The sequence below is a fragment of the Suricata suricatta genome, chromosome 17 (genome assembly GCF_006229205.1).
Source record: "Suricata suricatta isolate VVHF042 chromosome 17, meerkat_22Aug2017_6uvM2_HiC, whole genome shotgun sequence".
NCBI classification, from domain to species: Eukaryota; Metazoa; Chordata; class Mammalia; order Carnivora; family Herpestidae; genus Suricata; species Suricata suricatta.
Window position 1 is genome coordinate 39,202,039 of NC_043716.1, and position 26,528 is coordinate 39,228,566.

Consider the following 26,528-nt stretch of genomic DNA (forward strand, 5'->3'; position numbering starts at 1 on the left):
GGCCAGCAGGGCGGCGGAGGCGGGTGGCCTGGGGACTGGACGGGGAGGGTCTTCACGTGGCGGGGCGGGGGACGGCAGCAGGCGGTCCAGGCGCGGCAGGGGCGCCCTGGGGGAGAAGTCTCGGTGCAGGCTCTGCAGACGCAGCGCCGCCAGGGCGCGCAGCGTGTCGTCGGGCGGGGGCGGCCGGCCGCGCAGCAGCAGAGCGTGAGCCTAAGAGGAGGCAGTGGGTGTCAACGTGGGAGCGGCGGCGAAAACACCTTGGGGTGCAAAATCCGAGGTCTGGGTTCAAGTAAAGCCTCGCGCGAGCTTGCCGTAACTATTAAATGCGACGGCCCAGAAAGAAAGGGGTTCAGGCTTGCGGGTCTTTGGGGAGGGGGCGTGAATGCTGGAGATCCTCACCTGCTCAAAGAGGAAAGGCAGTTCGTGACCGTCTGGGGACAGCCCCTCAGGGTGCAGAGGCCCGTGAAGACGCAGACATAGTCTCCAACCAGAGTCCGTTGAATCATCAAGCCCGGCTTCCTCAGCTGCCAAACTAAAGAAGAGATAAGGACTCGGTGCGAGGCAGAAGCAGGACTCCCCTAGGTGCGGGCCAAGGCTGTCAGGGGACCAAGAGGGGGCGGGGCCAAAGGGGGCGGGGCCAGAAGTTCGGGGCGACAGGAAGCTAGACAGCAAACCGCCCGAGGGCAGGCTTCCGTGTGAACCAGCAAACTTTACCGTGCAGGGCAAATGACCAGGGCTTCACCAAAGTTTTTGCTCAGGGATTGACCAGGGCCGAGAGGCAGATGGATTAACGGAGAGCGGGGCTGGGGCTGGACATTTACTTCTCAAACCTGGTGAGCACGTCAGCCACGAGAGTACTCCCAGCTAGGGCTCGCTCCTGGGCCCCTCGCTGCTCATACAGCGCGAATGCGTTGCGGCTCCGGGCCAAGCCCAGCCGCCCCACCAGCTCTCGAGCAACCTGGATGGGAGAAGGCATGAGGGGAAAGTCAGACTGCGCAGGGGTCTTGCCAACTAGAGGGTTCTTTAGGGCCTCTCAGTCCCTCCATACACATCCCTGACCCAGGTGATGAGTCTCAGACTTGGACACACCTAGGGTCCGGCCACGAGAGAGCCGGGCGTGGGAAGCCGCGGTCGAGGGAAGGGTTGTGGTTTCAGGAGCCTTTTCTGGCTTTACCTCCCCCGCTGTAGTGTGAGAGTCTATGGCCACAGGGCAGGCACCAGCCCCCGGACAATGCACGGTGCACAACAGCTCCTGTCGTCGGCTCAGCGCTGAAATCTCTGCCAGGGAAGGCACCAGCTCTCGGCCGCGGGTCCGGCCCAGCGCTTTCCGGATGAAGCGCGCATATTCCGCCAGTTCTGTGTCCGGGAGCGCCTGCTCCGTCCTGGGGCAGGGAAAACCCGAGGACCAGTGCTCGGAGGGCTTACCTTCTCCCCCTTCCTCTCGCCCTCTTATTTTATCGTTTCTTTCGTCTCATCGAATCCCTTCCTTCCAACTCTAAGTTCCTTGAAGGCAGCGACCGCTCTCTTCCGAATCTACCCTTGGAGCACCACATGGATCTGAATTACTTACTAAGCCCCTGACAGCTTGCTCCTTATTGCCCGCCCCCCTCCCCACTTTCCAAAGTTCCCGGGATCCTCCTTCGGGTTGAAATTCAAAATCCAGCCTCATTCCGATTTGCAACTGGCTGGACTGCGCCAGCCCAGAGGAAAAGCAGCTTTTAGTAATTCCTCTGCCCAAAGGGGGCGCCTTTGGTAATTCCTCCCACGGAAAGTGGGATAAGATCTTTAATCCCCAGAGACGCTGTACGTATTGGCAGCGGTCAGGTCTCTTCTCTTCTCTGGGCCTAAGTTCTCCATCCGCCAAACAGTTTGGCAAGGCCTGTCATTCTCTCCCAGCCCTGTAGTTCCCTTGCCAGGGCCGAACCCCACCCCTCCCCTCTTACCTCTCCAGATGCCCCAGGAGGTGCCCCCTCACAGCTCCCCCAGGCCGGAAGGTGCAGCTCATGCAGGTGAGGAGCTGCCAGTACCGAAGGGCCGCCGGGTCTTGGGTAGCTGGGGGCCCAGGGGGGCCTGCGGGGCCCGAGGTCTGCTTAGCCAGCTGCAGGAAGAGCTCGTCTCGGAGCGCGGGCAGGTCCCGGCAGGTTTGGAGCACGCCCTGCATCAGGGGCCCGGGGCGCCGCGCCCCCTCCAGTGCCTGCAGCGCCAGGAACAGCCGCACCGCCTCCTCTCGCAAGGGTGCGTAGCCCGGACCTGTGGGAGGGTGGGGGCGGAGGGACGGTTTGGAAAGGGGACCCAGAGCTGGGCCCTGGAAGGAAGGCATGAACCAGGGAAAGGTCAGAAGGAATATAAGGGGACAGGGGGTGGCAAGGAGAGGAGAGTACGAATGACAGGAAGAGTGAAGGGAAAGCAGTGGTCCCCACAGAGCCAAGCTCTCAACCCCTACCTCCCAGGCATCTCCCCCTGGGGATCCACTGAGGCTGTCCTTTGAGTTTGTGAGCTACAGGGGTTGGGTACAAGAAATAGGTTCAAACTCCAGATTCTGTAATTGGGCAGTAAGAGCCATCACCATGAACTGGAAAACAGGCTGAGCTAGGAGTCAGGAAATAAGGGTTCTTCTCCCAGCCCTCCTTAATCTTCTAGCTTCAGGACCTGACTAGTCACTATTCCTTTTTGGGAAGAGGTGTTGCTGGATAAGGCCAGCACCTTCTCCCAAAGTTCTGGCTTTTCCAGCAATTGTAAAGGTGGTATGACATGGCCTCAAGAGTATAGTGAAAAATAGAACAGAGAGTGTAAAAACTCATGAAGGAATATCAGTAGTTAGAATGAGACCCACAGACAAGGTGGCCAAAGGGAGCCTCTTTTCCACCTGGCTGGCTTCCCTCTCCTCCAGCCTGGGTATCAGTTAGGTCAGCTTCCATTTTCACCTTCATCCTTCGACAAGTGAGGGGCTAGGTTTGCTTTGGACTTCTAAGCCCCTGACAAGCGAGGCATTCAGATTCCCCATCCAAGGGACTTGGGCCATGGCACCACTCACCTGGGGCACTGACACCGTAGGGCAGGGGCAGGAGTGGAGCGTACAAGGCCCCACTGGTGTGCCTCAGAATTGGGTTGCGCCGGTAAATAAGGGCCACGGCTTCCGGGTCCCCGCAACTCTCCTAGAAGTCAGGGAGTCACAGAGATGGGAAAAGGGGCTCTCCCAGGAACTCACAAAGCTTCTGGGTTCACCACCCTCCTCTTTCTCCAGGAAGTCCCTTCTTTCACACCTGAATGTCCCTAAGCAGCAGCTGTGTAGGGGTCTCCAGCGGCGCCTTGGAGGCGATCACTTCTCGAAGTGCCACGCCCCAGCGCTCCGCCTCAGCCTGGCGCGGGGAGCAGAGCCGGACGCTGTGCTTCCGGCCAGACACGGTCACTGACCACAGACCTGGGGAAAGAGAGACCGCGGAGGGCAATCAGGGCCGGCTGGGGCCACTGCCCAAGGCGGTACAAGAGTCCCCACGAAGTCTCACCGGTCTCCTTGGGCCGGCGCTCCGGGCCGGTCACCGAGCACAAGCTGGTGAGCACGAGGCTCCCGAGGCGCCGCGCCCCCTTCCCGCCGCTGCTGAACTGATCCAGGGAGTCCCTGGTGAGCACGAACCAGGCCCGGCGGGGGGGCAACCAGGGCCGCGCCCCTCCTCCACGGGGCTCGCGGTACAGCCAACCTGGGGCCAGGAGAGGGAGGGAGAGGAGGTGAGCAGGAGAAAACACTATCCCCTCGTGGGTTGGGACTGGGGCTTCCAGAATGCATGAGGTCGGTCCTCACCTTTCACCACGACGTCCGGGTCCTCCTCCTGCGGCCCCTTCTCTGGGATGAGGCTTCGCGTCTCCTCCCAGCTGTGCAGCCTGGGCCGGAGGGGAGGGAGGGTTGGGCGAGGCTGTCGGTCCTGTACCCGGCCTCCAGGGGGCTCCTCAATCGGGGCTCCCCAGACTGCAAGCGCCCGGACACCCCTCCCCCAGGCTGTGGGAACCGCCGGGCCGTTCTGACCTCGCACCAGAAATAGCCCAGACCCCCCCCTTTCTCCCCGTGCCCCCAGTCGGACCGCCCCCCCGGGACCCCGGCCAAACCACAGCGTCCGGCGTAAGGCCTCTCCCTTATTGCACAACTGCGGGAGAGCAGACTGCAAGGATTGGGGTCCAGGAAACGGGCTGGGGTCTCCAGACCACGAGACTCAGGGGCCGAGCTCACCTGTCTGAGGCTGGCCCGCTCCTCACCGGCTGAGTCAGCGTCACGTCCAAGGGGCCCTGGGGAAACAGGCGGGGGGCAGCCCTCAGGATCAGAACCGTGATCGCAGGATGCCGTGGCTTCTGCCCCCAGGAGAGCGCTGCTCAGGGAATTGAGGAATCAAGGAGTGGGGTCATGACTGAGGGAGCTAGGAGAAGCTGGAGGTCACCCCTTCTGCCAGTCTCTATAGAACAGCCCGAACTAAGAACCCAACCCCCTCGCCTTGTCTCCGGTTTCCTTTGAAGATTTAAATCAGGGCGGGATACGGTGGAAAGAGCACTGCGCAGGGAGTCGGGAGACCTGGATTCTAGTAACAGCCTGACCACTAACTCTAATCGATAACTGGCTGTGGAACCTTTACAAGTTCCCAGAGTCTTTGGGCCTTAACTTCCCCATCTTTGAAAAGAGAGAGGTGGATGAAGTTTCTTCTTGCTGGAAGTCACCCCCTCCTCTTCATTTTCCCTTCATTGGCTGGCAGGCTGGCAGGTGGTGGGCACAGAAGTGGATGAAGGGAAGAGGGACTCTTTCAGTATAGGGCTATCTCAGAGAACTTCTTAATGCTTTTCCACAGACACCCCTGAGAGTCAATGGTAAGCAGACCCTCCCCCTTTGCTGGGGCTCAGGAAGGGCAGGCTGGAAAATGGCACACGCTCTGCCGGGAGATGCAGCTGATTTTGCCCTTCTCCCCCTTGCCCTGGAACTTCGACTGTAGACTGGGGTCTGAGACAGGCCAAAACCCGTCCAGGAGCCAGGTCAGGCGGGAACTGTGCCATCGTCCCATTGCTCCCACACTGCTAAAGCCAGGAGGGGGAGGTGGGGGAGGCAGGGACACCTGTCCCCAAGCTCAGGGGAGGGGGTGGAGGTGGAGGATGAGGGAGGCAATGGCGTGGTTCACACTGCCGACCCTGTCCAGCTGGAAAGCTTGGGGACGCCTGGGTCCTGTACCTTCCTGGGTGACAGATCAACCTATTTTCTAGAGGGTCTAAAAGGAGTTCTTAGCCACCCCACCATGGGGGCAGGTGCTGACCACTCTCTTAGACCAACTCCCCTAATCGCAGTCCCCTGCTTCCCTCCCTCCACCCCCCTCTATATTTATCCGCCCTCCGCCTCCGCCAGGTGCTGGCGCCGGCCCCAGCGGCGCAGCCCGCCCCACCCGGGCACGGAGCCACCGGGCCTGCTGGGGACCCCTGATCGGGGGATGGGAGCCTGACCCAGGCCATAGCACACGGGAGTCTGGTTGCCGGTGTGCAGGGAAATCGGGTAGGGGATATCGGGGATTGGAGGTCTTCCAGACCTATCGAGCCTCAGTTTCCCCATGGGGAGATTCCACAAAACCGGGGACCCGTGTCCCTCACCATCCCCTCCGGAATTCCCCAGGAGCCTCACCAAGGAGGGCCGAAAGTTCTGTCTTGAGTGGCAGGGTAATGACGAGGGGTCCTCGAAGAGTGGTGGCCCCCAGCTCCCCGTCCGTGGGGTCCCTGCCACGGCCCCCAATCTGAGAATGCCTTCTCCCCCTCTCCCAGGTCCCCGCGGCGGGAGCTCCGGCATCTGGCCCCAGCCCTCAGCGCTCACAAACTGGGAGCCGAGTGGACCCAGGAGTCCGAGCCGCCCAGCCGGCCTCGCCACATTCCTCGGCGCTGGCGGAGGCGGAAGGAGACGGGATGGGACGCGGGCCCGGCGGGGAAGGGAGAGGCAGGGCCAGGTCGGGCCACGCGTGACGCCTCCCCTGCCTCAGGGCCCCTAGCAGGTGGACAGCGCCCAGCATGCGGCTCGAGGCCCACAGGCACATCCCGAGTAGGGCTGCTCCGTGAGTTCCCGGGGGGAGCGGGGGACGGGGGGCTCCTGGCCCTCGGGCAAAAACCTCTCCCACGTCCCCGGTCCGCCAAGAGCACGCCGTTTGGCTGGAGTCTGGAGCAGGATCAGACGTGACGGCTGGTTTTAGTGAGAGGAATTGAGAAAAGGCTCCAAACCCCCCGGGACTTACCCTCCCGCCGCCCGCTGGACTCGGGGTCCGCAGCTCAAAGGTCTCCTCGTCCTCGTCCTCGTCCCCGTCCCCGCTAAGCTCGCCGTCCCCGTAGTCCCGGTGCAGAAGAGTAAAGCCTCGACGGCAGCAGAGGAGCCACCACAATCCCCCGGGGAGAGGCATCCGGGCGAGCAGCCGGAGGATGGGGGCTCGGGCAGCCGGGCCGAGCTGCAGGGGGTCGGAGAAACTGGCGGGGCTCCGACTCGAGCGAGGGAATGATGCAGCGGGAGGAGGGGAAGAGAGAAGGGGACAAGGAGGAGGCAGTGTCAGGGGCGGGGGTGCAAAGGGTCGCTTGCTAGCGCCTGAGGGGGGCTCGGTGTCTGGGCCCCCAGAGGGGGAGGGGGAAAGCGTCCAGGGCTGGGGGGGGAAGCAGTGTCCGGAGCTGGGAAGTACGGTCCGTTGTAGTGTCCAGCCCTGTGGGGGGCAGTGTCCGGTGCAGTGTCCGAGGTGGGCAGTTGTCCAAGCTCCAGGGAGGGTCGTGTCCGGTGGGGTGTCCGGTGGCCGGGGCCCGGGCCGCGCGCGCTGCGCTCCCTGCAGCCCCGGGACTGGCGCGCTAGGGGCGCGAGCACAGCTCTGGGACCCCGCCTCCCCAACCCCCTCCCCTTAGACGGCCCCCCCTTTCCCTCTTCTTTCTCTCCTCCCTTCTTTACAGGGCAGGGTGCAGTTTTCGTCACAGCCTCCCCTGCCCAATCCTTGTGCCTGGCGCCGGGCGCGGCCACCAATCACACCACTGAAACCGCGGTGGGTTGCATCATGTGCCCCTGGCTTGGTGACAGCGGGGAGGAGCAAAGGAATAAGGAGGGAGGGAGCGGTGCGATGTTGGCCCCGCCCCGCCTCTGAGGTTGGACTCGCAGTGCTAGTGGCGTCACGGAAGCCCGCCTTCACGCCCCTGTTTTAACTCTTGGCTCACCAACCAACAGATTAAGAACCCTCTCTAGAAGGAGCTTTGGAGAACGAAGGGATTAGGGCATGAAGGAAGGCCCCAACTGCTGCCCTCTAAAGCCCTGTCTCGTCTCAGGGTGCCTGAGAAAGGAACGAGATTTAGCTACCTGTGCCAGGCTCTGCTCCAGAGGCAGTTCTCCGCCCCTGGATTGAGTAGTCCAATTACGTGATGTGAGTCACCTTAATTTTTAAGGCGAAGAGACTCGGGAAAGTGAAGACCTAGGTCGGAAATGAAATCTAATTTAGAGCGCACAGCTCACTGAACTCCAGTGGGGAGAGTGACTTAAGATTCAAGGGAATTCTGTGGTCTAAGAGTGGAGGCCTCTCGGGGTGAAGAGCCTGGAGCTCTAGGTCTCAAAGGGTTAAGCGAGGCGCTAAAAGGACGGGGAGGGGCGGGGCCGCGAACGGGGCGGGGCCAGGGTGACCGCGGGCGCGCGCGTGCGTTGCTGACTCAGCGGCGATTCCCGCGGTCTCCGGTGGAGGGTTCCAGGTTGGCCCCCAGTGACTGGCTTGTAGGACCTTCGGAAAATCGGCGCCATCTCCGGGCCTTCCATGGATCCTGGCTCCTACTGGCGGTGGCTCTAGGTCTCAGCCGCCGGAGGCTCTAGGAAGGAAGGCTAGCCTGAGCTGGGCGGGGCGGGACAGGGCGGGGACATCAGGCCAGCGCCTCCCTAGAGACCTCCCCGCCACACCCCGCCCTTCTGGCCCGGGGTCCTCAGACGCCAGGCTGGAGTGGTCTGGGCAGCTTTGCTGACCGGATATTAAACTGCGAGCCTTGTCGCACGTGAACACCATTCTGCCTATCGTGCTTGTGTAAAACAAAGACCAGGAATCAATGCGACCGTCTCTGGAGGCTATCTATCCCGGTCTTGCCCTCGCCCCGGATGGCAGTGACCAGCACTGAGATTTCCTAGGGATGGAGACATTCAAACCATATACTTGCTTTCCTATCTGGATCCCAGGCCTTTGCCTGCAGGAAAGTTCTTTCCGACGTCTAACCTCTCTCTTTCCGGTAGGCTCAGTGCATTTCCTCTGACCCGGTCCCCAAGGGAAGATGGAGAACGGCAGTCACCTCCACCCCCCACCACGCCCATGATAACGACTCTGGAAATTTTCAATTTGGAATTCTCCTTGGTTTTTCTCCAAGGTGAAAAACTTCGACTCAACTTTTTAAATAACCTTTTTCTTTCTGCCACAGAACTTTAGAAGGGACTGTAAAGTGGTAATCTAATCCAAAAGCCCACCCAAACGGAAATCTGCCCATTGTACCTACCCCCACACCAGGCACAGGCACATACAGTCCCCAGCAGCCTTGCCCTGAACATTCCAGAGGCCAGGAATCCGGTACTTCATAAGGAAGCCATTACTGGATAGCACCGTGGTTGTTAGAAAGCTCTTCCTTAATGCTACTTTAAGAGGAACTCCAGCCCCTCCTTGCCTGGCAACTTTCCCACCTCACCTCTTGTTCACGGAGACCTGGTGAAGGTGGGGGCGGGGGGGGGGAGTGTCAATGCCTAGAGCTTCAGCAGGCTCACCCCCACCCAGATACTCAGCGCCTTCCACTCAGAGCCAAGTGCACTGAAGGGGGAGGGGGAACCCACGGGTTCTGCCCTGCTACAAATCTCTTCCAAGTCGGTGACTCAAAAATAGTAACAGTTGTTGGGTTGTATCTTATTACCATGTTATCAATTTAATGTGGTGAAGTACAGAAGCAATTCCTTTAGGTCCCTACCTCTTTCTCAGTGTCTCCCCACCTACTCCCCTTTCCCACTACCCTCCCTGGAATCATTTCCTCGGCCCGCCCTCTCCCCTCGATTCGCTGCCCTAGTAGTCCCAGGAGGAGACACTGTGGGTCTCAGTGGGAGCCGAACAGGAAGAGAGGCGGGGCCGGCGGGGGCAGCGGCCCCGGGGGCGAGGCCCCGGGCTGCAGCGCCCACCCCGCAGCAGCCTCCGCAGGTCCTGGCGGAATCGCAGGCCCAAAAAGGCGTAGAGCACGGGGTTGAGGCCGCAGCGGGCCAGGGCCAACCCTCCGGTCACGAGCAGCGCCAGATCCTTGCGCTTGCTGGCAGGGCAGCTCCGCTCGCGGGCAGCCAGTAGGTCGGCCGTATCCAGTAGCAGGGCGAGACTGTAGGGCAGTTGCAGCACCACGAAGGCCGCCACCAGGGCCACCACGACTCGCAGCGCACGCCGGCGCTCGGGCCCCCTGGCGGCCAGCAGCGTGCGTCCCAGGAGCGCATAGCAGGCGGCCATGACGCCCAGCGGCAGCGCGAAGCCCAGGACCACCTGCGCCACCGCGCTTGCCCCTTTCACCGTCTGCGTAAGGCCCTCGGGGAAGATGAGACGACAGCGCCGCTGGCCTTCCCGCTGCCCGTCCTGGCTGAAAAGGAGAGCAGGCAGCGCGAGAAGCAGCGACAGCAGCCAAACGATGGCTGAGACCACGTGTGCGCGGCCTGGTGCAGAGGGCCTCGGTCCAGCGGGGAGGGCCCGAGCAATGGCCACATAGCGATCGGCGCTGATACAGGCCAGGAAGAGGAAGCCGGCGTGGAAGGAGGCCGAGTAGAGGCCCGAGATGGCGCGGCAGGTGGCACTTCCCAGACTCCAGCCCTGTAGAGCCCCGGCTGCTGCGAAGGGCAGGGTTAGGGCCAGCAGAAGGTCGGCCAGGGCCAGTTGGAGCAGGTGGGCAGAAGTGGGCGAACGGACAGCACGCCGGGCTGCCAGGTGGGTGGCCAGGACCAGGCCATTGCCGGCCAGACCCAGTGTGGCCACCACCAGGGAGACACTGGGTTGAAAGGCCCGACTGAAGGCCTGGACATCCGCCTTGTAGCAGAGTTCTGGCAATGGCTCAGCCGAGTATGCCTCCTCATCGTACCCAGAGTAGGGGCTCCAGGAGACCTGGGGAGGTCAACATGAGAGGAGAGACCTTATGAGATACCTCCCACACACCTCCCCTTCCTACACATACCTTCCAAGCTGGGAGCTCCTGTGTGGCAACAGCACAGAGGGAGAAGTGACAAACTCTTCTCCAAACTCTTCCTAGCATACCTCCAACAGGTCTTGGCTTCCACTGCACCCCTCCTTCCTCTGCATCCAGCTTCCTGGCTGACCTTGACCTGTCTGGATCTCAGTTGCCTAATATGTAACGTTGAGAGTAGAAACCCTGACCAGCCCAAGTGGCAGTTGTTTGAAATAAGGAAGAGATCATGGATGTGAAGCATCTGTGCTCTCCATGAGCCAAGGTTTTCAGTTATGTTTGCAGCGCCCTCTCCTGGAAGAACACCTGGAAGACTTTGCCTCAGAACTGGCCCCTGGACTCCAGGCATGGTGTGGAGAGGGTTTCTAATGTCTCTTTTCCTTTCTCCCCTCCCCACCGCATCTCTGCCTCCAGTACAGGTACACTGGACAACTCATGGCAAGACGGTGGGGCGGTGGGGAGGGGTGTCTCAAAGGTTGAGGTTCAGGTTTTCTGGTCTCGGTTGCAACCTCAGACTTCTTGGTTCAGCTCACTATTCCTCTCCGCCCAGTCCCATCCCCCAGCTTCACATCACCGGACCCATCTATCTGGAAGGTCCTTGGTCCCAGATGGCTCCAGGCATCCTGGATAGGTCATAGCATGGCAGAAGCTTGTTACCAAGTGTGGGAATCCCATCCCTTTGCCTCATCCTCCCTCTCTATAACCCTTCCTCCCTGCCCCCGCTCCCACCTGTTCTGCAGGCTCCGTCCCCATCTCTGGCTACACAGGTTTCTGAGGTAGAGCCACTGGGGAGAGAAGTTAAGCTAGTGGGACAGGAAGGAAGGGGCGGGGAGAGGGCGAGGGTGGTGGGGATTAGGGTCTGTAGCCCTTTTTACCTAACTTTCCCATTCCACCCTCTAATATTTTTTTCTTTTTATCCTGCCAGTAGAAAAAGAATGTTTTGTGGGGTTTTTTTGGAATATCATTTGCTAGCTACTTATGTGATCTTGAGTACATTTACCTCTTTGAGCCTCAGGTTTTTTCATCTGTAAAGTGGAGTAAGGCAAAAATGCCTTGAATTGACAGGGTCATGAGAGTGTCTAGCACAGATGCTTGGGGGCATAACTTGCCTCCAGAAGATGTTAGGTTTTTTTACTTACGCTTCTCCTCATCTCCAGGTACCCATCCCCCGCTTTTCTTGGAATTTTGTGGACCTCTCGGCTGGCCCTAGCCTTCCTTCCCCCACCTCTGCGGCCACAGTCCCTGCCAGCCTCGGGTTATTCAGGGTATTTCCCGGCGGCTGGAGGCTCTCTACCCCCGCCCTTTCGCAGCAGGGCTGAGGCGCGCGCTTGCGCGGGGTCCGGGAAAGCGGCGCGTGCCGGGAGAGAGAGGCTGGGGAAGGGGGGAGGTGAGAGGAGAGAGGGTGGGAAGGAGAGAGAGAACAGCGGAGAACCAGGAACGACAGAGAGACAGAAGGGAGAAGGGTTGGGGGGGGTGGGAGGGGTGAGAGAGGATAGAGCGAGGAGTGGGTTAGGAGAAGAGACGGCGATCTGCTGCGAACCCCAGGAGGAAAGTGGGGAGCCCAAGCTGGAACTGGAGCCCTAGCCGTAACCGGGCACTGGGAGGCGGCCGCCGGGACCCGTCAGCCCTGCACCATGAGTCTCCGGCTCTTCTGCATCCTGCTTGCCGCGGTCTCGGGAACCCGGGGCTGGGGCTACTGTGAGTGCCGGGCTCAGGTGCAAGCAGGGTTGGGCCGGGGAGTCCAAAGCCTGCAGGGCGGGTCTAGCCGCATTGCGGCTAGGTGGTCGCGGGTCCCTTCCCGGCCGGCGCGCGCTCGCTGCTTCCCATCCTTTCCTGCCTCTCCCCCGCGCTCCGCAATGCAGCTCCGAGGCTGGCGCGCGCTCCCGGGGTGGTGCTGGGCTCGGAGGAGCCAAGGATCGAGTCGAGCCGGGGTGGGGATTTGGGACCAGGATCCAAGCTGAAGTTGGTGCCTGGGTTAGAGGGTTGGGGATAAGGGTGGTACTGGTGATCTGGCTAGGGTTAAGATTTTGTTAGGGCCTGGGGCTGGGTTTGGAACTGGCCCAGAAGCTAGGATTTGGGGCTGGGGCTGGATTCTGAGGCTGAGATACAAGCAGAAGTTGGTGACCCTGGTTGATGCTAAGGTTGGACGTGGAGTTCGTGATGCTGGTAGGACTGGCTGGGGTTGGGACCAAGGCCTGGATTTGGGGTTGGCGTGGGATGGGGGTGCTGATGAGTGGGAGTGACGATAAGGCTGGGGCTGCATTGGTGCCTTGGGCTGACTCAGGTTCTAAAAGATGCTGAGGCTTGGGAGAGGACTAAGCCTGGGCTGGTACCAGGGCAGTCACAGAGCTAGGGAAGGTCTGGCTTAGTGGACCTCCCAGAAGGAGAAGGCAGCCTCCCTCGATTGTGCAGCTGTTGCTGAAGCCCAGATGGGGTAGATGGGTTAAGTTGGGGCTGGGCTAGCCCCTGGGGGACAGACAGGGAGGAGCTCCAGTTGCTCTGTTTGTGCGGCCTTTGGAAGGACCTGGGAGGGGCCGCCCTGATCAAAATGTCCCTTCCCCCAACCCAGACGGCTGTGACGAGGAGCTGGTCGGGCCTCTGTACGCCCGCTCCCTGGGAGCCTCCTCCTACTATGGGCTCTTCACAGCACCTCGCTTTGCCCGGCTGCACGGTGAGCGAGGCACCGCCCCAAGGCCTGGGGGGCGGGGGGCTCTGGAGGCCTAGGGATAAAAGGAGAGCCAGGGGTGAAAGCCCTTGCCTCTTCTACAGGCATAAGCGGATGGTCTCCCCGAATTGGGGACCCGAATCCATGGCTCCAGATCGACTTAATGAAGAAGCACCGGATCCGAGCTGTGGCCACCCAGGGCTCATTTAATTCATGGGACTGGGTCACACGTTACATGCTGCTCTACGGGGACCGAGTGGACAGCTGGACGCCGTTCTACCAGCAAGGGCACAACTCGGTATTTCAGGCCCCCTGGGCACACACATGGAAAACTTTCTCAATTCTGCAACCTGGGCTGACACTAGTTTGGGGGAAGTGGAGGAGGAGGTGGTGTGGACACAGATGAGGAGCAGTGACTTAAAATCAGGGGGTTCAGTTTAAAGGGACCATCAGTTCACCATGCCTGCGAGACATTCTCAGATGACAGGGTTTAACATCAACAGATGACACGTAAAATCTGGGAGAGCTTCTTGGAGGAGGTGACATCTGACTTGGTCTTTGAGGAAATCCTAGGATGAGGCGAGAGGACATTCTACGCTAGGGCACCTGTTTCTCTAAAGCCATGAAGGCCGAGGAAATCAAGGAGAGTCTGCTTTCTGGAAGTCTAGATCGGCTGGGTGTGGCAACTGGGGGCGGGAAGGCTGGGGAGAAACGAAGCGGAAGGTCTCTCCTCTTCCCTTCTCCCTCAGACCTTTTTCGGTAACGTGAACGAGTCCGCAGTAGTGCGCCACGACCTGCACTACCACTTCACCGCGCGCTACATCCGCATCGTGCCATTGGCTTGGAACCCGCGCGGCAAGATCGGCCTGAGACTCGGCCTCTACGGCTGCCCTTACAGTAAAGATGTGGGGGTCGCGGAGGGGACCCTGGGGGTGTTGTCCCAGTCCTCGGCCCACCTATTGTCCTTTGCGCAGAGTCCGACGTACTCTATTTTGACGGCGACGATGCCATCTCGTACCGCTTCCCGCGAGGGGTCAGCCGGAGCCTTTGGGACGTGTTCGCCTTCAGCTTCAAGACAGAAGAGAAGGACGGGCTCCTGCTGCACGCGGAGGGCGCCCAGGGCGACTACGTGACACTGGAGCTGCAGGGGGCGCACTTGCTGCTGCACATGAGCCTGGGTGAGCTCAGCCACCGCGGGTGCGACCCCCGAGGCTCTACTGGCCACTCCCCTCGCTGCACCGCCTCCGCGAAACCGCGCCCACTCTTGATCTGGCCCCTCCTTACTGTTTGGGTCAACCCGCCTTCTCCGTGTAGAATTTGGTCCTAGCAAAACACTGGACTCCGAGTCAGGAGATCTGGATTCCAGTCTCAGCTCCACTACCAGTGGTGTGACCTTAAACGAGGCACTTACCCAGTCTGTTTCTTCATTGTAGAAACCCTATATATACTCCATGTACATATACATATAAACGCAAAGAGTTGTTATTTTGTATCTCATTAGCTTTTATAACATCCATAAGATGAGGGAGAAGCCCCTATCATACCCCAAGTCTTCTATATACCCCAGATTCTATATTCCCACCCTCTCCGGTGTGGGGGGGGGGCGGGCCCTGTGCAAACTCTCCTCTGTGCTCCTTGCCACTGTTCCACATGCGGGCTAAGCCTCTCCACCTGGGGAGTCTCCAAGGTTTTAGGTCTGACGCTGTCTCCCCACCCCCCACCCTAGGCAGCAGCCCTATCCAGCCAAGGCCAGGTCACACCACAGTGAGTGCTGGTGGCGTCCTCAATGATCAACACTGGCATTATGTGCGTGTGGACCGCTTTGGCCGACAGGCAAATCTTACCCTGGATGGCTATGTGCAGCGCTTTGTGCTCAATGGGGACTTCGAGAGACTGAACCTGGACAACGAGGTGAGCAGAGTGGCTCATTCAGTTGAGTGGGGTGCTGGGTGGGTCAGTGGGGGACAGTACTTTTCTCCACCACAGGTAGGACCTTGCTTTCTGGTTCTTGAATATCCTAGCAGCTCTTGGCAGACTTGTAGCCCATAGTCCTGGGTTTTCATTGCTGTTGTTGCTGCTAACAGGCAGATTTCCTGGGCACAACCGCAAAACTACTGACACGGGAATGGGAAATCTGGGTTTGGGGGATCAGGCAAGATGAGAAAATTGCCCCATTGGATTGCCTAACTCTGTGGAGTTGGTAAAGACTGTGGTTTGGATCTGCAGATAAAAGAATCCCAGACAGGTTAATTGACTTACCCAAGGGCATGCAGCCAATTTGTGGTGGAGTCAGGGCTAGAACCCAAACCTGGGGAAGCCCAGCGAACTTCCAGCTTTAGTACTGATACTGAGGAAATGGATATTTCCGGTCTTCTGTAAAGCCAGGCCCGGAGCCTGGGAAAGTGTGGGGCGGAGGAGCGCACGAGTGTTTACACACCCAGAGAGCCTCACCACCCCTACCCTGCCCCACAGATGTTCATTGGCGGTCTAGTGGGCGCGGCACAGAAGAACCTTGCCTATCGTCATAATTTCCGTGGCTGCATAGAAAACATAATCTTCAACCGAGTCAACATCGCGGACCTGGCCGTGCGGCGCCATTCGAGGATCACCTTTGAGGCCAGTGCACAGGGGGTCAGGGAGGAGGGGACATCAAAGCTGCTTGGAAAGCAAAGAGGTGGAGCAGGAAGAGATCTTGAGAATCAGATAAAAGCCGAGGATCCCTCTCTCCCCTGCCAAATGCCCAAGTGGAGGGCATGACGGACTCACAGGAGGTGCAAAGGCCACCCCTCCCTAACCCCCAGTTAAGAAGCTGTGGTCTGGTTCAACCACATCCTCAATTAATGCCTGAGGAAAAACAAGTACAGAGACCCAGATTGGCTTGGCCAGGGATCATGGAGTTGTGCAGTGGTTGAGTCGGGACTTGAACCCAGGGCTGTTTTGGTGTGCCCCCACACCCCAACTCTGCAGCAGGTATTCTAATGTGGCTGCCTGGAAGCCAGCAGGAAATTCTCTCTAAGCTGGAAGGAAGGGAAGGAGGTGGTCGCCCTGGAGACGGTGTTAGATCAGCATTAGCCAATGGAGAGCCTGGAGGGCAGACTTGGTTGGACACCCCCCCTCCACAGCTGGATATATTTGTAGGGGGTGGGGATGGTCATGGTGGGAGGTCTTACCTCCTCCCTCCCCCACACACTGCGAGGGAGTGCCACAGATGGGTCTTAGATCAGTATGAAAATTGAATCCCGGCAGAGGCAGGTGTCACATCTATTGTCTCCCAGGGTGCTGATGGATGCTTACTTCCCGCCCCCAGGGTAAGGTGGCTTTCCGTTGCCTGGACCCGGTTCCTCACCCCATCAACTTTGGAGGGCCTCACAACTTCGTACAAGTGCCTGGCTTCCCGCGCCGTGGCCGCTTGGCAGTCTCCTTTCGCTTCCGCACCTGGGATCTCACGGGGCTGCTACTTTTTTCCCGCCTGGGGGACGGGCTGGGCCATGTGGAGCTGATGCTCAGTGAAGGGCAAGTCAACGTGTCCATCGCTCAGACTGGCCGGAAGAAGCTTCAGTTCGCCGCTGGTGAGGGGAAGAGGGTAGGGGGAGGTGTCGGGAGGCCAGAGAGGGACAGAGGAGGGGCGAGTGTGGGCCTGCACTGAGGACTTTGCTTCTCGGAGTGGGGTGAGAGAGGGAAGGGAGCAGGGGAGGAGAATGCTGGGCCCTGGGAGAAGGTGGGAGTGGATGGTGGGAGGGGAGTCAGATCTGAGGAGCTAAGGGTGCTAGGAGAAGCAGGCAGGCTGAGTCCTGGTACCCTCTATTTCCAGGGGAGGCTTGGGCGTTCGTTATTCATTTACAACCTGGTAGGCAGCGTCAGCTCAGGGTTAGTGAAGACATTCAGAAATGTCCCACCCAGTGTGATAAGTGTTAATAATGAAGGGCACACAGGCACAGAGCAAGATTGCTGCTTCCCCGCTCCAGAATCTTCTCTCAAAGTGTGGAGCTTCCTCTTCTCCTGTCCAGGGTACCGCCTGAATGATGGCTTTTGGCACGAGGTGAATTTTGCAGCACAGGAAAACCATGCTGTCATCAGCATTGATGACGTGGAGGGGGCAGAGGTCAGGGTCTCATACCCGCTGCTGATCCGTACTGGCACCTCATACTTCTTTGGGGGTAAGTGAGAGCCAAACTGGCCAGACTCCTATCTCTGGGTGGGAAGGCGCCACCAAAGTCCCCTCAGATGGGGCTACGTGGAGCGTTTGGGGGATAAATTGTTCTCCTCCTGGTGCTTTGGGGACTGGAAGGCCACTGCCATTGTCTATGGGCCCCATTCCTTCCTTCATGCCTGGCTTTCCCTTGGCATCTCCCTGGGGGAGGGTCTCTGGGGTCTCCCCTGGGGAGGGCCTCACAGGGGTGGTTGCTCCAGGTTGTCCCAAACCAGCCAGTCGATCGGGCTGCCACTCCAACCAGACGGCGTTCCATGGCTGCATGGAGCTGCTCAAGGTGGATGGTCAACTGGTCAACCTGACTCTGGTGGAGGGCCGGCGGCTTGGATACTATGCTGAGGTCCTCTTTGACACATGTGGCATCACTGATAGGTATCCAGAAGCCCCTCTCCCTACAAGAGGTGACCCCTGCAAAGCCCCCTTCTGTGTTCTCCCCATGGGAGTGGCCATTCTCAAGAATCTCCCTTCTCCTGGTCCCAGGTCCTCAGTCTCCCACCTGGAGATGATTCCTCCTTGACTTCTTGTCCTCCGTTACCTAATCCTCCCATTAAAGTGATGCAAGCTCAGAATGGAAATGAAGCATCTGTTCTTGGCCCTAGAGGGTTTCTTTTTTGGGCATGGTTGGGGGTGAGGGTGGGAGAGGGGGCAGGTAGAGAGTGGAGAGTCCTTGAGTCCTGAGGATTAATGCACCAGCACTTAGGCTTCTACGCACTGGTTTTGGTGCTCTCAGGAGCCTGGAGTGAAGCTTGTAGGAATCAGACCCCACTCTCATGCTCACAGTAAGGTGCCTGCCCTTGGTGCTGGCCCTCTTCCCTAGGTGTAGCCCTAACATGTGCGAGCATGATGGACGCTGCTACCAGTCCTGGGATGACTTCATCTGCTACTGTGAACTGACAGGCTACAAGGGGGAGACCTGCCACCAACGTAAGCCCAGTGGCGGATGGGGGAGACTCGGGGGCAGGGGAGGCCAAGAGGCTCCTGGAGACGGTTAGGACTGGCCCTCCTAGCCCTCTGACTCCATAATTGCTCTTTGCCCACCCCCACAACTTACCAGCTCTGTATAAGGAATCTTGTGAGGCTTATCGGCTCAGTGGGAAAACTTCTGGAAATTTCACCATTGATCCTGATGGCAGTGGTCCCCTGAAGCCATTTGTAGTGTACTGTGATATCCGAGGTAAGTGGCTCTGATGGGTGGTGAAGGGGCAGCTGAAAAGGCCGTGTGGGAGTGTGGGGACAACAGGGGATCGAAGAGGAGACGGGCTGGCAAGATCAAACTGTGGTAGAGGTAAAGGATGGCAGAGGGGAAAGGGGACACCCAGGAATTTGTAATCTAGCCTTGCCGATAAATTCCAGCTTCCTGATCCATTCCAGCTGTCCAGCTGTCACATCTCCAGCTGACAGGGGACTGGAACAGAGCTGCTGGCCACATTTATTGGCTCTGAGTAGCACCAGTAGGTGGTGGAAGTAGGCAGGGAGATGGGTAGAGAATGCCCATCTTGAGCCAAGGCTCTGTCCCTTCCCCTCCCCCAGAGAACCGGGCGTGGACAGTTGTGCGGCACGACAGGCTGTGGACAACTCGGGTGACAGGGTCTAGCATGGAGCGGCCATTCCTAGGGGCCATCCAGTACTGGAATGCATCCTGGGAGGAAGTCAGCGCCCTGGCCAATGCTTCCCAGCACTGTGAACAGTGGATCGAATTCTCCTGCTACAATTCCCGGCTGCTCAACACTGCTGGTGAGGGCCAGGGTCTCAGAGGGCGAGACCCATGGGGGCTTGGGAGGAAGGAACCAGAAGTTTTAGCTAGAGCCCTTGGACCTTCAAGCGAGGAGGATCGGGGCTGCTTGGAAAGGCGAGAGAGGAAGCCTGGGGCCAGTGGAGGGATGGGGCCCGGAACCTGCCTGCACGTCTTCCCCAGGAGGCTACCCCTACAGCTTTTGGATTGGCCGGAACGAGGAGCAGCACTTCTACTGGGGAGGCTCACAGCCTGGGATCCAGCGCTGCGCCTGTGGTCTGGACCGGAGCTGCGTGGACCCCGCTCTGCACTGTAACTGCGATGCTGACCAGCCCCAGTGGTGAGGGGCGAAGGGACAGGGCATTCAGGAGTCAAGGGGCAGCGGAGCAGCAGGAGCTGAACCACTGCGTCCTGCCCCCACAGGAGAACCGACAAGGGACTGCTGACCTTTGTGGACCATTTGCCTGTCACTCAGGTGGTGGTGGGGGATACGAACCGCTCCAATTCTGAGGCCCAGTTCTTCCTGAGGCCTCTGCGCTGCTACGGTGATCGTGAGTGGCAGACCCCTTTCGTGTGCCGTCCCAGGCTTGGCTCTCCAGTTTCCAAAATTTAGGCCACCTGACCCACTGTGGGTCTCAAGGACATACTGCCAGACACCCAGCTACTGCTGTGATGTGATCCCCATCCATGTTGTTCCCCTGTACCTTATGCTGCTTCAGTATACCTGTTTTCCCCCCTTGGACACCCCTGGCTGTCCCCGTTTGCCCTACCTTCTCCCACACCACCCAAGGCTCCCTTTTCCACCCTCTAACCTCCCTGACTGGCCTTCCTCCTTCTGGCTTTATAGGGAATTCCTGGAACACCATCTCCTTCCACACTGGGGCTGCTCTACGCTTCCCCCCCATCCGTGCCAACCACAGCCTTGATGTCTCCTTCTACTTCAGGACCTCGGCTCCCTCAGGAGTCTTCCTAGAGAATATGGGGGGCCCTTACTGCCAGTGGCGCCGACCTTACGTGCGGGTGGAACTCAACAGTGAGCGGGCGGATACCAGGAGGGATGCGGGCTAGACAGAGGTCTCTGGGGGATATGGGGTAGGCAGAGGCTAGGGGAAGGGACAAGGGCAGATGCCCTTCAACAGGCAGCATGGAAAGGGCTTTAGATAATAACCAGACCCTCTACACCCAGAGGGTCTATCAAAGTAGCTGGCTTTGTGAACTTGGGCGCTCACTTCATCTCTTGGGGCCTTAGGCCCCTTACTTGTGAACAAGGCACCTGGACTCCTGAGGGCTTCCCGGAAGACCTGACTAGCTATGTTTCTAACCTCAGAAGTGGGGCTGGGAAGCCAGCTCCAAGGATCTGTGAATTTGGGAGACACCAGGGGTGTAAGGTTTCAAGGAATTTATGGGTTTTGTCCTGGGCCATAGACAAATTGGAGGGACATTCAAGGAGCTCCAGAGAGTGAAGAAGAGAGGTGGTCTGGGGTGAGGGATCTGTGAGCTCTGAGTCGGTTCTTCCCACCCCCTGCTTTGTCCAGCGTCCCGGGATGTGGTCTTCGCCTTCGACGTGGGGAACGGGGATGAGAACCTCACCGTACACTCGGATGACTTTGAATTCAACGACGATGAGTGGCACCTAGTCCGGGCAGAGATCAACGTGAAGCAGGCCCGGCTCCGCGTGGATCACCGGCCCTGGGTGCTGCGGCCTATGCCCCTGCAGACCTACATCTGGCTGGAGTACGACCAGCCCCTTTATGTTGGTAAGCAGCAGCCCTGAGGCCGGTCTGAAGCTTCCTTTACCTTCCCCTCCCCCTCCCAACTGTTCTCCGTGTTTCCAGGAGCCCCGTGTCTTAGGTCCTGATCCCCTCTGCTGCAGAGTGACCCAAAGGCTCACCTTTCCTCTCTAGGCCATGTATTTTATCCCGTTATTTCATTCCCTTTGGCTCCCTTCCAGACCCCAACACTTATCCCTGTCTCTGGCTCGACACCCCATTTCTTGACCTGCCCGCCCTTCCCAGGATCTGCTGAACTTAAGAGGCGCCCCTTCGTGGGTTGCTTGAGGGCTATGCGTCTGAATGGAGTGACTCTCAACCTGGAAGGCCGTGCCAACGCCTCGGAGGGTACCTCACCTAACTGCACAGGCCATTGCGCCCACCCCCGGTTCCCCTGCTTCCACGGAGGCCGCTGTGTGGAGCGTTACAGCTACTACACGTGTGACTGTGACCTCACGGCTTTTGACGGGCCATACTGCAACCACGGTCAGTGCAGCTGCTTATGGGAGACTGGGGAGCCACAGGGCACAGTGGGAGGTCGGGAGGGCAGGGAAGGATGGAGGGGGCAGAGTCAGCAACAGGAAAAACTAGAGTTGTCCCTGGGTTCGTGTGCTCTGATCAAGGACGTCAGGCAGCTGAAGATCCTGGGTGCCTCCAAGTCATAAAGTGGGGCCAGGAAGGGAGGGTGCAGCTAGCTGGTACTGAAAGAACTTAAAAGCAACAAGCAAATAACTCCCCCATCTTCCTACTGTCACTAAGTAACCGCAGGTTACCCCCTTTGCAAGCATAGTCACCTCAAGCTGTGCGATGCCCTCCTTTGCCATTTCCCGTGCTCCCAAAACATGTCTACAGCCTGGCTCTTGGTTAAGGCAAGCCTTGACGTTCACCATAGCAAGATTCTGCACATACACCCAGACTGCATCCTTCCTAAGGAGGATGCACGGGCAGGTGGGTTAACGGTGTGAGATATCCAGTGGAGCAGGGAGACACAAGGACTCAGGGATCAGCAGAGGACTCTTGATCTCAGTTTGGGAGTGTGAGTAGTGGGGAGCCTGGCTGGCTCAGGTGGAAGAGCATTCAACTTTGGGTCTCGGGGTTGTGAGTTTGAGCCCTACATTGGGTGTAGAGATTACTTAAAAATAAATTTTTTTTGCCTTTATTTTTTTTTTATTTTTGAGAGACAGAGACAGAGAGCAAGCAGGGGAGGGGCAGAGAAAGAGGGAGACACAGAATCGGAAGCAGGCTCCAGGCTCTGAGCTGTCAGCACAGAGCCTGATGCGGGGCTCGAACCCACGAACCGTGAGCTCATGACCTGAGCCGAAGTCGGCCACTTAACTGACTGAGCCACCCAGGTGCCCCTAAAAATAAATAAACTTTAGGGGGAAAAAAAGGAAGTGTGAGTAGTGGTGAGTGTACCAGATGGGGTCATGATACCTCGATTCTAATCTTGGCTCTCCATTAAAGGCTTATCCTTACGGAAGTCACTAGCCATTTCTATGCCTCAGTTTCCCCATCTGTAAAATGCGGGAGTCACATTAGATGATCATTCCCGTTTCTCACGGTTTTAAGATCCCATTCTGTGACATAGAGGCTCACGGGGACAGAACAGTGAAGTTACGACCATGTGCTGTGTTTTGAGGGCAAGTTCCAGAGCAGGTGTGTCGATGGCGTATAATATCTGAATCCCTCACCTCACAACCCCCTGCCTTCAGATATCGGAGGTTTCTTTGAGCCCGGCACCTGGATGCGCTACAACCTCCAGTCAGCACTGCGCTCGGCGGCCCGGGAGTTCTCCCACATGCTGAGCCGGCCGGTGCCGGGCTACGAGCCGGGCTACATCCCCGGCTATGACACCCCTGGCTACGTGCCTGGCTACCATGGCCCTGGCTACCGTCTCCCCGACTACCCCCGGCCTGGTCGGCCGGTGCCTGGCTACCGAGGGCCTGTCTACAATGTCACCGGCGAGGAGGTGTCCTTCAGCTTCAGCACTGACTCGGCCCCTGCGGTCCTGCTCTACGTCAGCTCCTTTGTGCGGGACTACATGGCCGTGCTCATCAAGGAAGATGGTAAGCTCGCGCAGACTGTCCCTCTGCTCCAGCGTCGTGCAGGGTGCCCTTCACTTTCACGACTGTTGGTTCGCTAGCACAAGGACCCAAGCATTCTCAGAAGATGGGGGCTGGGGTGCCTGCCTGGGTGGCTCAGTAGGTTGAGCATCAGACTTCAGCTCGCGTCATGGTCTCATGGTTCGTGAATTTGATCCCTGTGTTGGGCTCTGTGCTGACAGCTCAGAGCCTGCAGCCTGCTTCTGATTCTGTGTCTTCCTTATCTCTGCCCCTCTCACACTCTGTCTCTCTCTCTCTCTTTCAAAAATAAGTAAACATTTACAATTTTATTTAAAAAAAGATGGGGGCCATGAGGAGACTCCTTTTGTCCTCCCCATCCCATAGGGACCCTGCAGCTGCGGTATCAGCTGGGCACCAGCCCTTACGTGTACCAGCTGACCACGAAGCCAGTCACGGATGGCCAGCCCCACAGCGTCAACATCACCCGGGTCTACCGCAACCTCTTCATCCAGGTGTGTGTGGAGGGAGGTGGACGAGGTGGGTGAACCGGCTCAGATCGAAGCCTTGTGATCGAGGCAGTGGCACCCAGGAAAATGTCAAATAGTTAGCATGCATACAGCACATTGCAATGTACGGAGGATTCTCATGGGTTTTACCTCATGGGACCCTCACAACTCTGCCAGGTGGTTTGGGTGGGCAGGGCTCCTCTGGCGTCTGTCTCATAAGTCAGTAAATGGGCTCAGAAAGAAAAGGGGTTTTCCACAAAGTCAAGCCACTGGTAGCTTCAAAGATAGCTCAGAATGAGGCTGTTGGGTTTTCAACATGAAATCCTTCATCTGGGGTCCAGGGGTGGCCCAGCCAGAACTAAAGCCGGGACTCTCCACCAGTATGGACAGAACAGGAGTTCCTGTGTGGTCTTGGCTTCGTCGGCCTCTGGTCTCTCTCCCTCAGGTCCTCTCCCTCCCCCTCAGGTGGACTACTTCCCACTGACGGAACAGAAGTTCTCCCTGCTGGTAGACAGCCAGCTGGACTCACCCAAGGCCTTGTATCTAGGGCGTGTGATGGGTGAGCCATGGGTGCCACTGTGTTTGGGGTAAGGAGTTATGGGTGAGGTCCCTGGAGCCTTGAGAGTGAGGAACCTGGGAAGGGCTGGGAAGGCGGTGATAACGAGGTGCAGGAACCCTGTGGACAGTGAGTGGAGTGAGAGGGGCCAGGCTATGGGTGGTCGCAGCCCCTCTCCTCCTGGGCCGGCCTCTCTCTCAGAGACAGGAGTAATTGACCCTGAGATCCAGCGCTACAACACACCGGGTTTCTCGGGCTGCCTGTCTGGTGTTCGGTTCAACAATGTGGCCCCCCTCAAGACCCACTTCCGAACCCCTCGACCCATGACCGCTGAGCTGGCGGAGGCCCTCCGAGTTCAGGGAGACCTGTCTGAATCTAACTGCGGAGCCATGCCTCGTCTCTTCGCAGAGGTGCCACCTGAGCTGGATCCCTGGTATCTGCCCCCAGGTATGGCTAGGGCACGTGGAAGAGGGAGGAGAGCGAGGGGATGGCAGGGAAGGGAAACGATTCTTTACAAGGAGGGGGCTGCTTCTCCTAACCAGCGCTCTCTCCTCTTCAGACTTCCCGTACTACCACGATGAGGGCTGGGTTGCCATACTTTTAGGCTGTGAGTAACATGATCACTACCCTGACCTCCTAATTCCACCCTCTGTCATTGTTCCCTGCCCCGCTTCCCCAGGGCTGAGGGGTGGCAAAGGCACTCGGTGTGGGGTGGTGCAAACAAGGCTGAGCCAGGCTGTGCTGATGGTAGTACAGAATTGAGTTGGAGATTTTTATTATTTGTTACTGTTTATTTTTTTAGAGAGAGCGAGCGAGAGAGCGAGTGCACAAGTGGGGGGGGGCCTGGAGGGGGGTGCAGAGGATCTGAGGCAGGCTCTGCATTGATAGCACCAAGACCAATGTGGTGCTTGAACTCACAAATCCTGAGATCATGACCTGAGCCGAAGTCCAACGCTCAGGCGCCCCCGAACTGGAGATGTTTAAATGTTTGAGGATGCTACAGACTTTTATTTGAAATGAAATATTAAAATGGAGCTATGGCTAAGGATGAGGAAATGGGGGTGCAGTAACACCTAGAGAGGTGAGAAACGGGTAACAGGAATGCAGACCCGCTAGATACTTGGCAATAGCCCAACAGGATTGAACGGTGGCCAGTCACACATGTATTCCTTTGGCCCAAAGCATGCATGTGTGTCTTGTATATACGAGACCCCACCGGGAGCTGCCCTGAATTTTCCTTTTTCCTTTTTCAGTTTTGGTGGCCTTCCTGCTGCTGGGGCTGGTGGGGATGTTGGTGCTCTTCTATCTGCAAAATCATCGCTACAAGGGCTCCTACCACACCAATGAGCCCAAGGCCACCCACGATTACCACCCTGGCAGCAAACCTCCCCTACCGACTTCAGCCTCTGCCCAGGTCCCAGCCCCTACACCAGCTTCCACCCCAGCCCCAGCCCCAGCCCCAGCCCCAGCCCCAGCCCCAGCCCCTGGCCCTCGGGACCAAAATCTTCCCCAGATCCTGGAGGAGTCCAGGTCTGAATGAATCAGGAGAAGGGCTTTAGAGACCACGTCCATCTCCTCTGAGTTCCCCACTCCCTGCCTTTCCCCACCCTGTCAGGGACATTTGGCTCCTCTTAGTGGGTTCTGCTCATCTGGAGGACACCCCTCCTGCCACGCTTGGTGGGCAGAGCTACAGATGGGACCAAAGAGAGTGGCCGAACCTCACTGCCTACACCAGTGCCCTTCCCAGCCCCGTTTCCCCAGCTCCTGGTTGGTTGCCTGACCCAAAGGAGAAGCTCCATGGGGTTGAGACAGGCCCTCCCTGCCATCCCTGTCCCAGCTGCTGCCAGGGATTAACAACAGAGTGCAAGAGAGATGAACTCTTTCCCTTCCAGTATTCCATCTCAGCAGGGACAGATGTGTGGGATTGCAGGGATGCACAGGGCATGGGGGGAGGAGGCTGCTAAATCACATCCCCTAGCCTCCCCCCTGCCCTGCAGAATGTCTTCCATCTGCTTCCACTCAGCTGGGGGTTAGGGAGGGCTTCATTGCTGTCCCTCAACCTCTCTTTTTTGTTTTTCTTACGGAGCCTGAGAGGCCTCCATGTTAGCACCTTAGTACCTCCGCTGCTTCACATGCTTTAGCCAAAGCCATAAAAACAACTTGCAACGTAGAGAGAATAATGCAGACGCCCTGACTAGCCTGCCCTCTATTCGTCCTCCCTCTTCCAAAATATGCAAGAGCCTTGGTGCCTGTCCAAAGGCTTGGCCCCCTCTCCAGTGCATGAGGAGTCCTCTTTCCTCCGCTCAGAGATGCTGCTTTGTTTGCCCAGGAGGTCATGTTCTTTATATATTTTTTGTGTTGCAAAGTCTCTCTCTAGAGAAACTCTATATACTACTCTAATTTTTTAATTATCAGTTTATATATAAAAGAAAAAAATCGAGTGACTGTCCTGTCCTGTCCTGTGCCACGGTCTGTAGTCCTCGCTTCTCCTGTGTCGGAAGCCTTGGGAGGCCGCTGGCCACTCCCCGGGCCTGACCCAGCCTCCACTCTGCGGCCGTGCGCGCAGACCCAGGGCCGTTCTAATAAAGCAGAGTGGCAGAGCCCCGGTCTGTGCGTGGTCGCTGGCGTCGTGGCTAGGGGTAAGCGGGAGGACTTTCAGGGAACTGGCAGGGGTTTCCAGGGGGAGCCCTCCGACTCCTTGCATCGCCTGCGGGGGGGGGGGGGGGGGGGGGGGGGGGGGGGGGGGGGGGGCCTGACTGGCTCTTGCCAACCCCAGATCTCAGTGAATGCTAACGCTTCAGCCCCAGCTGCCCTTGTGCTGCCGTCCCCAGAT

The 26,528-nt window shown here is 58.5% G+C and overlaps 3 protein-coding genes across 4 annotated transcripts in view; 1 reads left to right on the top strand and 2 right to left on the bottom strand.

Annotated features, from left to right (window-relative positions):
- PLEKHH3 (pleckstrin homology, MyTH4 and FERM domain containing H3) overlaps positions 1 to 6,847 on the bottom strand; it is an 8,648-nt gene extending 1,801 nt beyond the window's left edge. Inside the window, exons 1-11 of the mRNA XM_029928030.1 lie at positions 6,243 to 6,847; positions 4,223 to 4,278; positions 3,800 to 3,879; positions 3,507 to 3,698; positions 3,264 to 3,421; positions 3,035 to 3,155; positions 1,944 to 2,250; positions 1,175 to 1,382; positions 822 to 958; positions 400 to 532; positions 2 to 210 (exon numbers count right to left, since the gene is read on the bottom strand). Of these exons, the coding sequence (XP_029783890.1) occupies positions 2 to 210; positions 400 to 532; positions 822 to 958; positions 1,175 to 1,382; positions 1,944 to 2,250; positions 3,035 to 3,155; positions 3,264 to 3,421; positions 3,507 to 3,698; positions 3,800 to 3,879; positions 4,223 to 4,278; positions 6,243 to 6,404 (1,763 nt within the window). The 5' untranslated portion in view covers positions 6,405 to 6,847. The remainder of the gene's footprint in view (position 1; positions 211 to 399; positions 533 to 821; positions 959 to 1,174; positions 1,383 to 1,943; positions 2,251 to 3,034; positions 3,156 to 3,263; positions 3,422 to 3,506; positions 3,699 to 3,799; positions 3,880 to 4,222; positions 4,279 to 6,242) is intronic.
- A 2,158-nt stretch (positions 6,848 to 9,005) lies between these two features.
- Positions 9,006 to 10,948, bottom strand: CCR10 (C-C motif chemokine receptor 10). Of its 2 annotated transcripts, none has more exons than XM_029928387.1 (2): positions 10,924 to 10,948; positions 9,006 to 10,115 (listed from the first exon to the last, which is right to left on the bottom strand). In XM_029928387.1, exons 1-2 carry the CDS (start codon positions 10,945 to 10,947, stop codon positions 9,048 to 9,050), a joined length of 1,092 nt encoding a protein of 363 aa, XP_029784247.1. In that variant the 5' UTR covers position 10,948; the 3' UTR covers positions 9,006 to 9,047. The 2 variants fall into 2 exon arrangements, with proteins under 2 accessions (XP_029784247.1, XP_029784246.1); XM_029928386.1 differs by lacking the exon at positions 10,924 to 10,948 and adding an exon at positions 10,266 to 10,340.
- A 732-nt stretch (positions 10,949 to 11,680) lies between these two features.
- On the top strand, positions 11,681 to 26,296 carry CNTNAP1 (contactin associated protein 1). Its single transcript, XM_029928041.1, has 24 exons — positions 11,681 to 11,892; positions 12,764 to 12,865; positions 12,964 to 13,157; positions 13,609 to 13,756; positions 13,834 to 14,037; positions 14,586 to 14,770; positions 15,332 to 15,475; positions 16,167 to 16,428; positions 16,867 to 17,016; positions 17,270 to 17,441; positions 17,887 to 17,993; positions 18,124 to 18,243; positions 18,600 to 18,803; positions 18,985 to 19,141; positions 19,225 to 19,352; positions 19,649 to 19,834; positions 20,337 to 20,558; positions 20,817 to 21,056; positions 22,283 to 22,636; positions 23,018 to 23,145; positions 23,605 to 23,698; positions 23,897 to 24,142; positions 24,255 to 24,302; positions 24,949 to 26,296. Exons 1-24 carry the CDS (start codon positions 11,829 to 11,831, stop codon positions 25,233 to 25,235), a joined length of 4,146 nt encoding a protein of 1,381 aa, XP_029783901.1. The 5' UTR covers positions 11,681 to 11,828; the 3' UTR covers positions 25,236 to 26,296.
- The last annotated feature ends 232 nt before the right edge of the window (positions 26,297 to 26,528 follow it).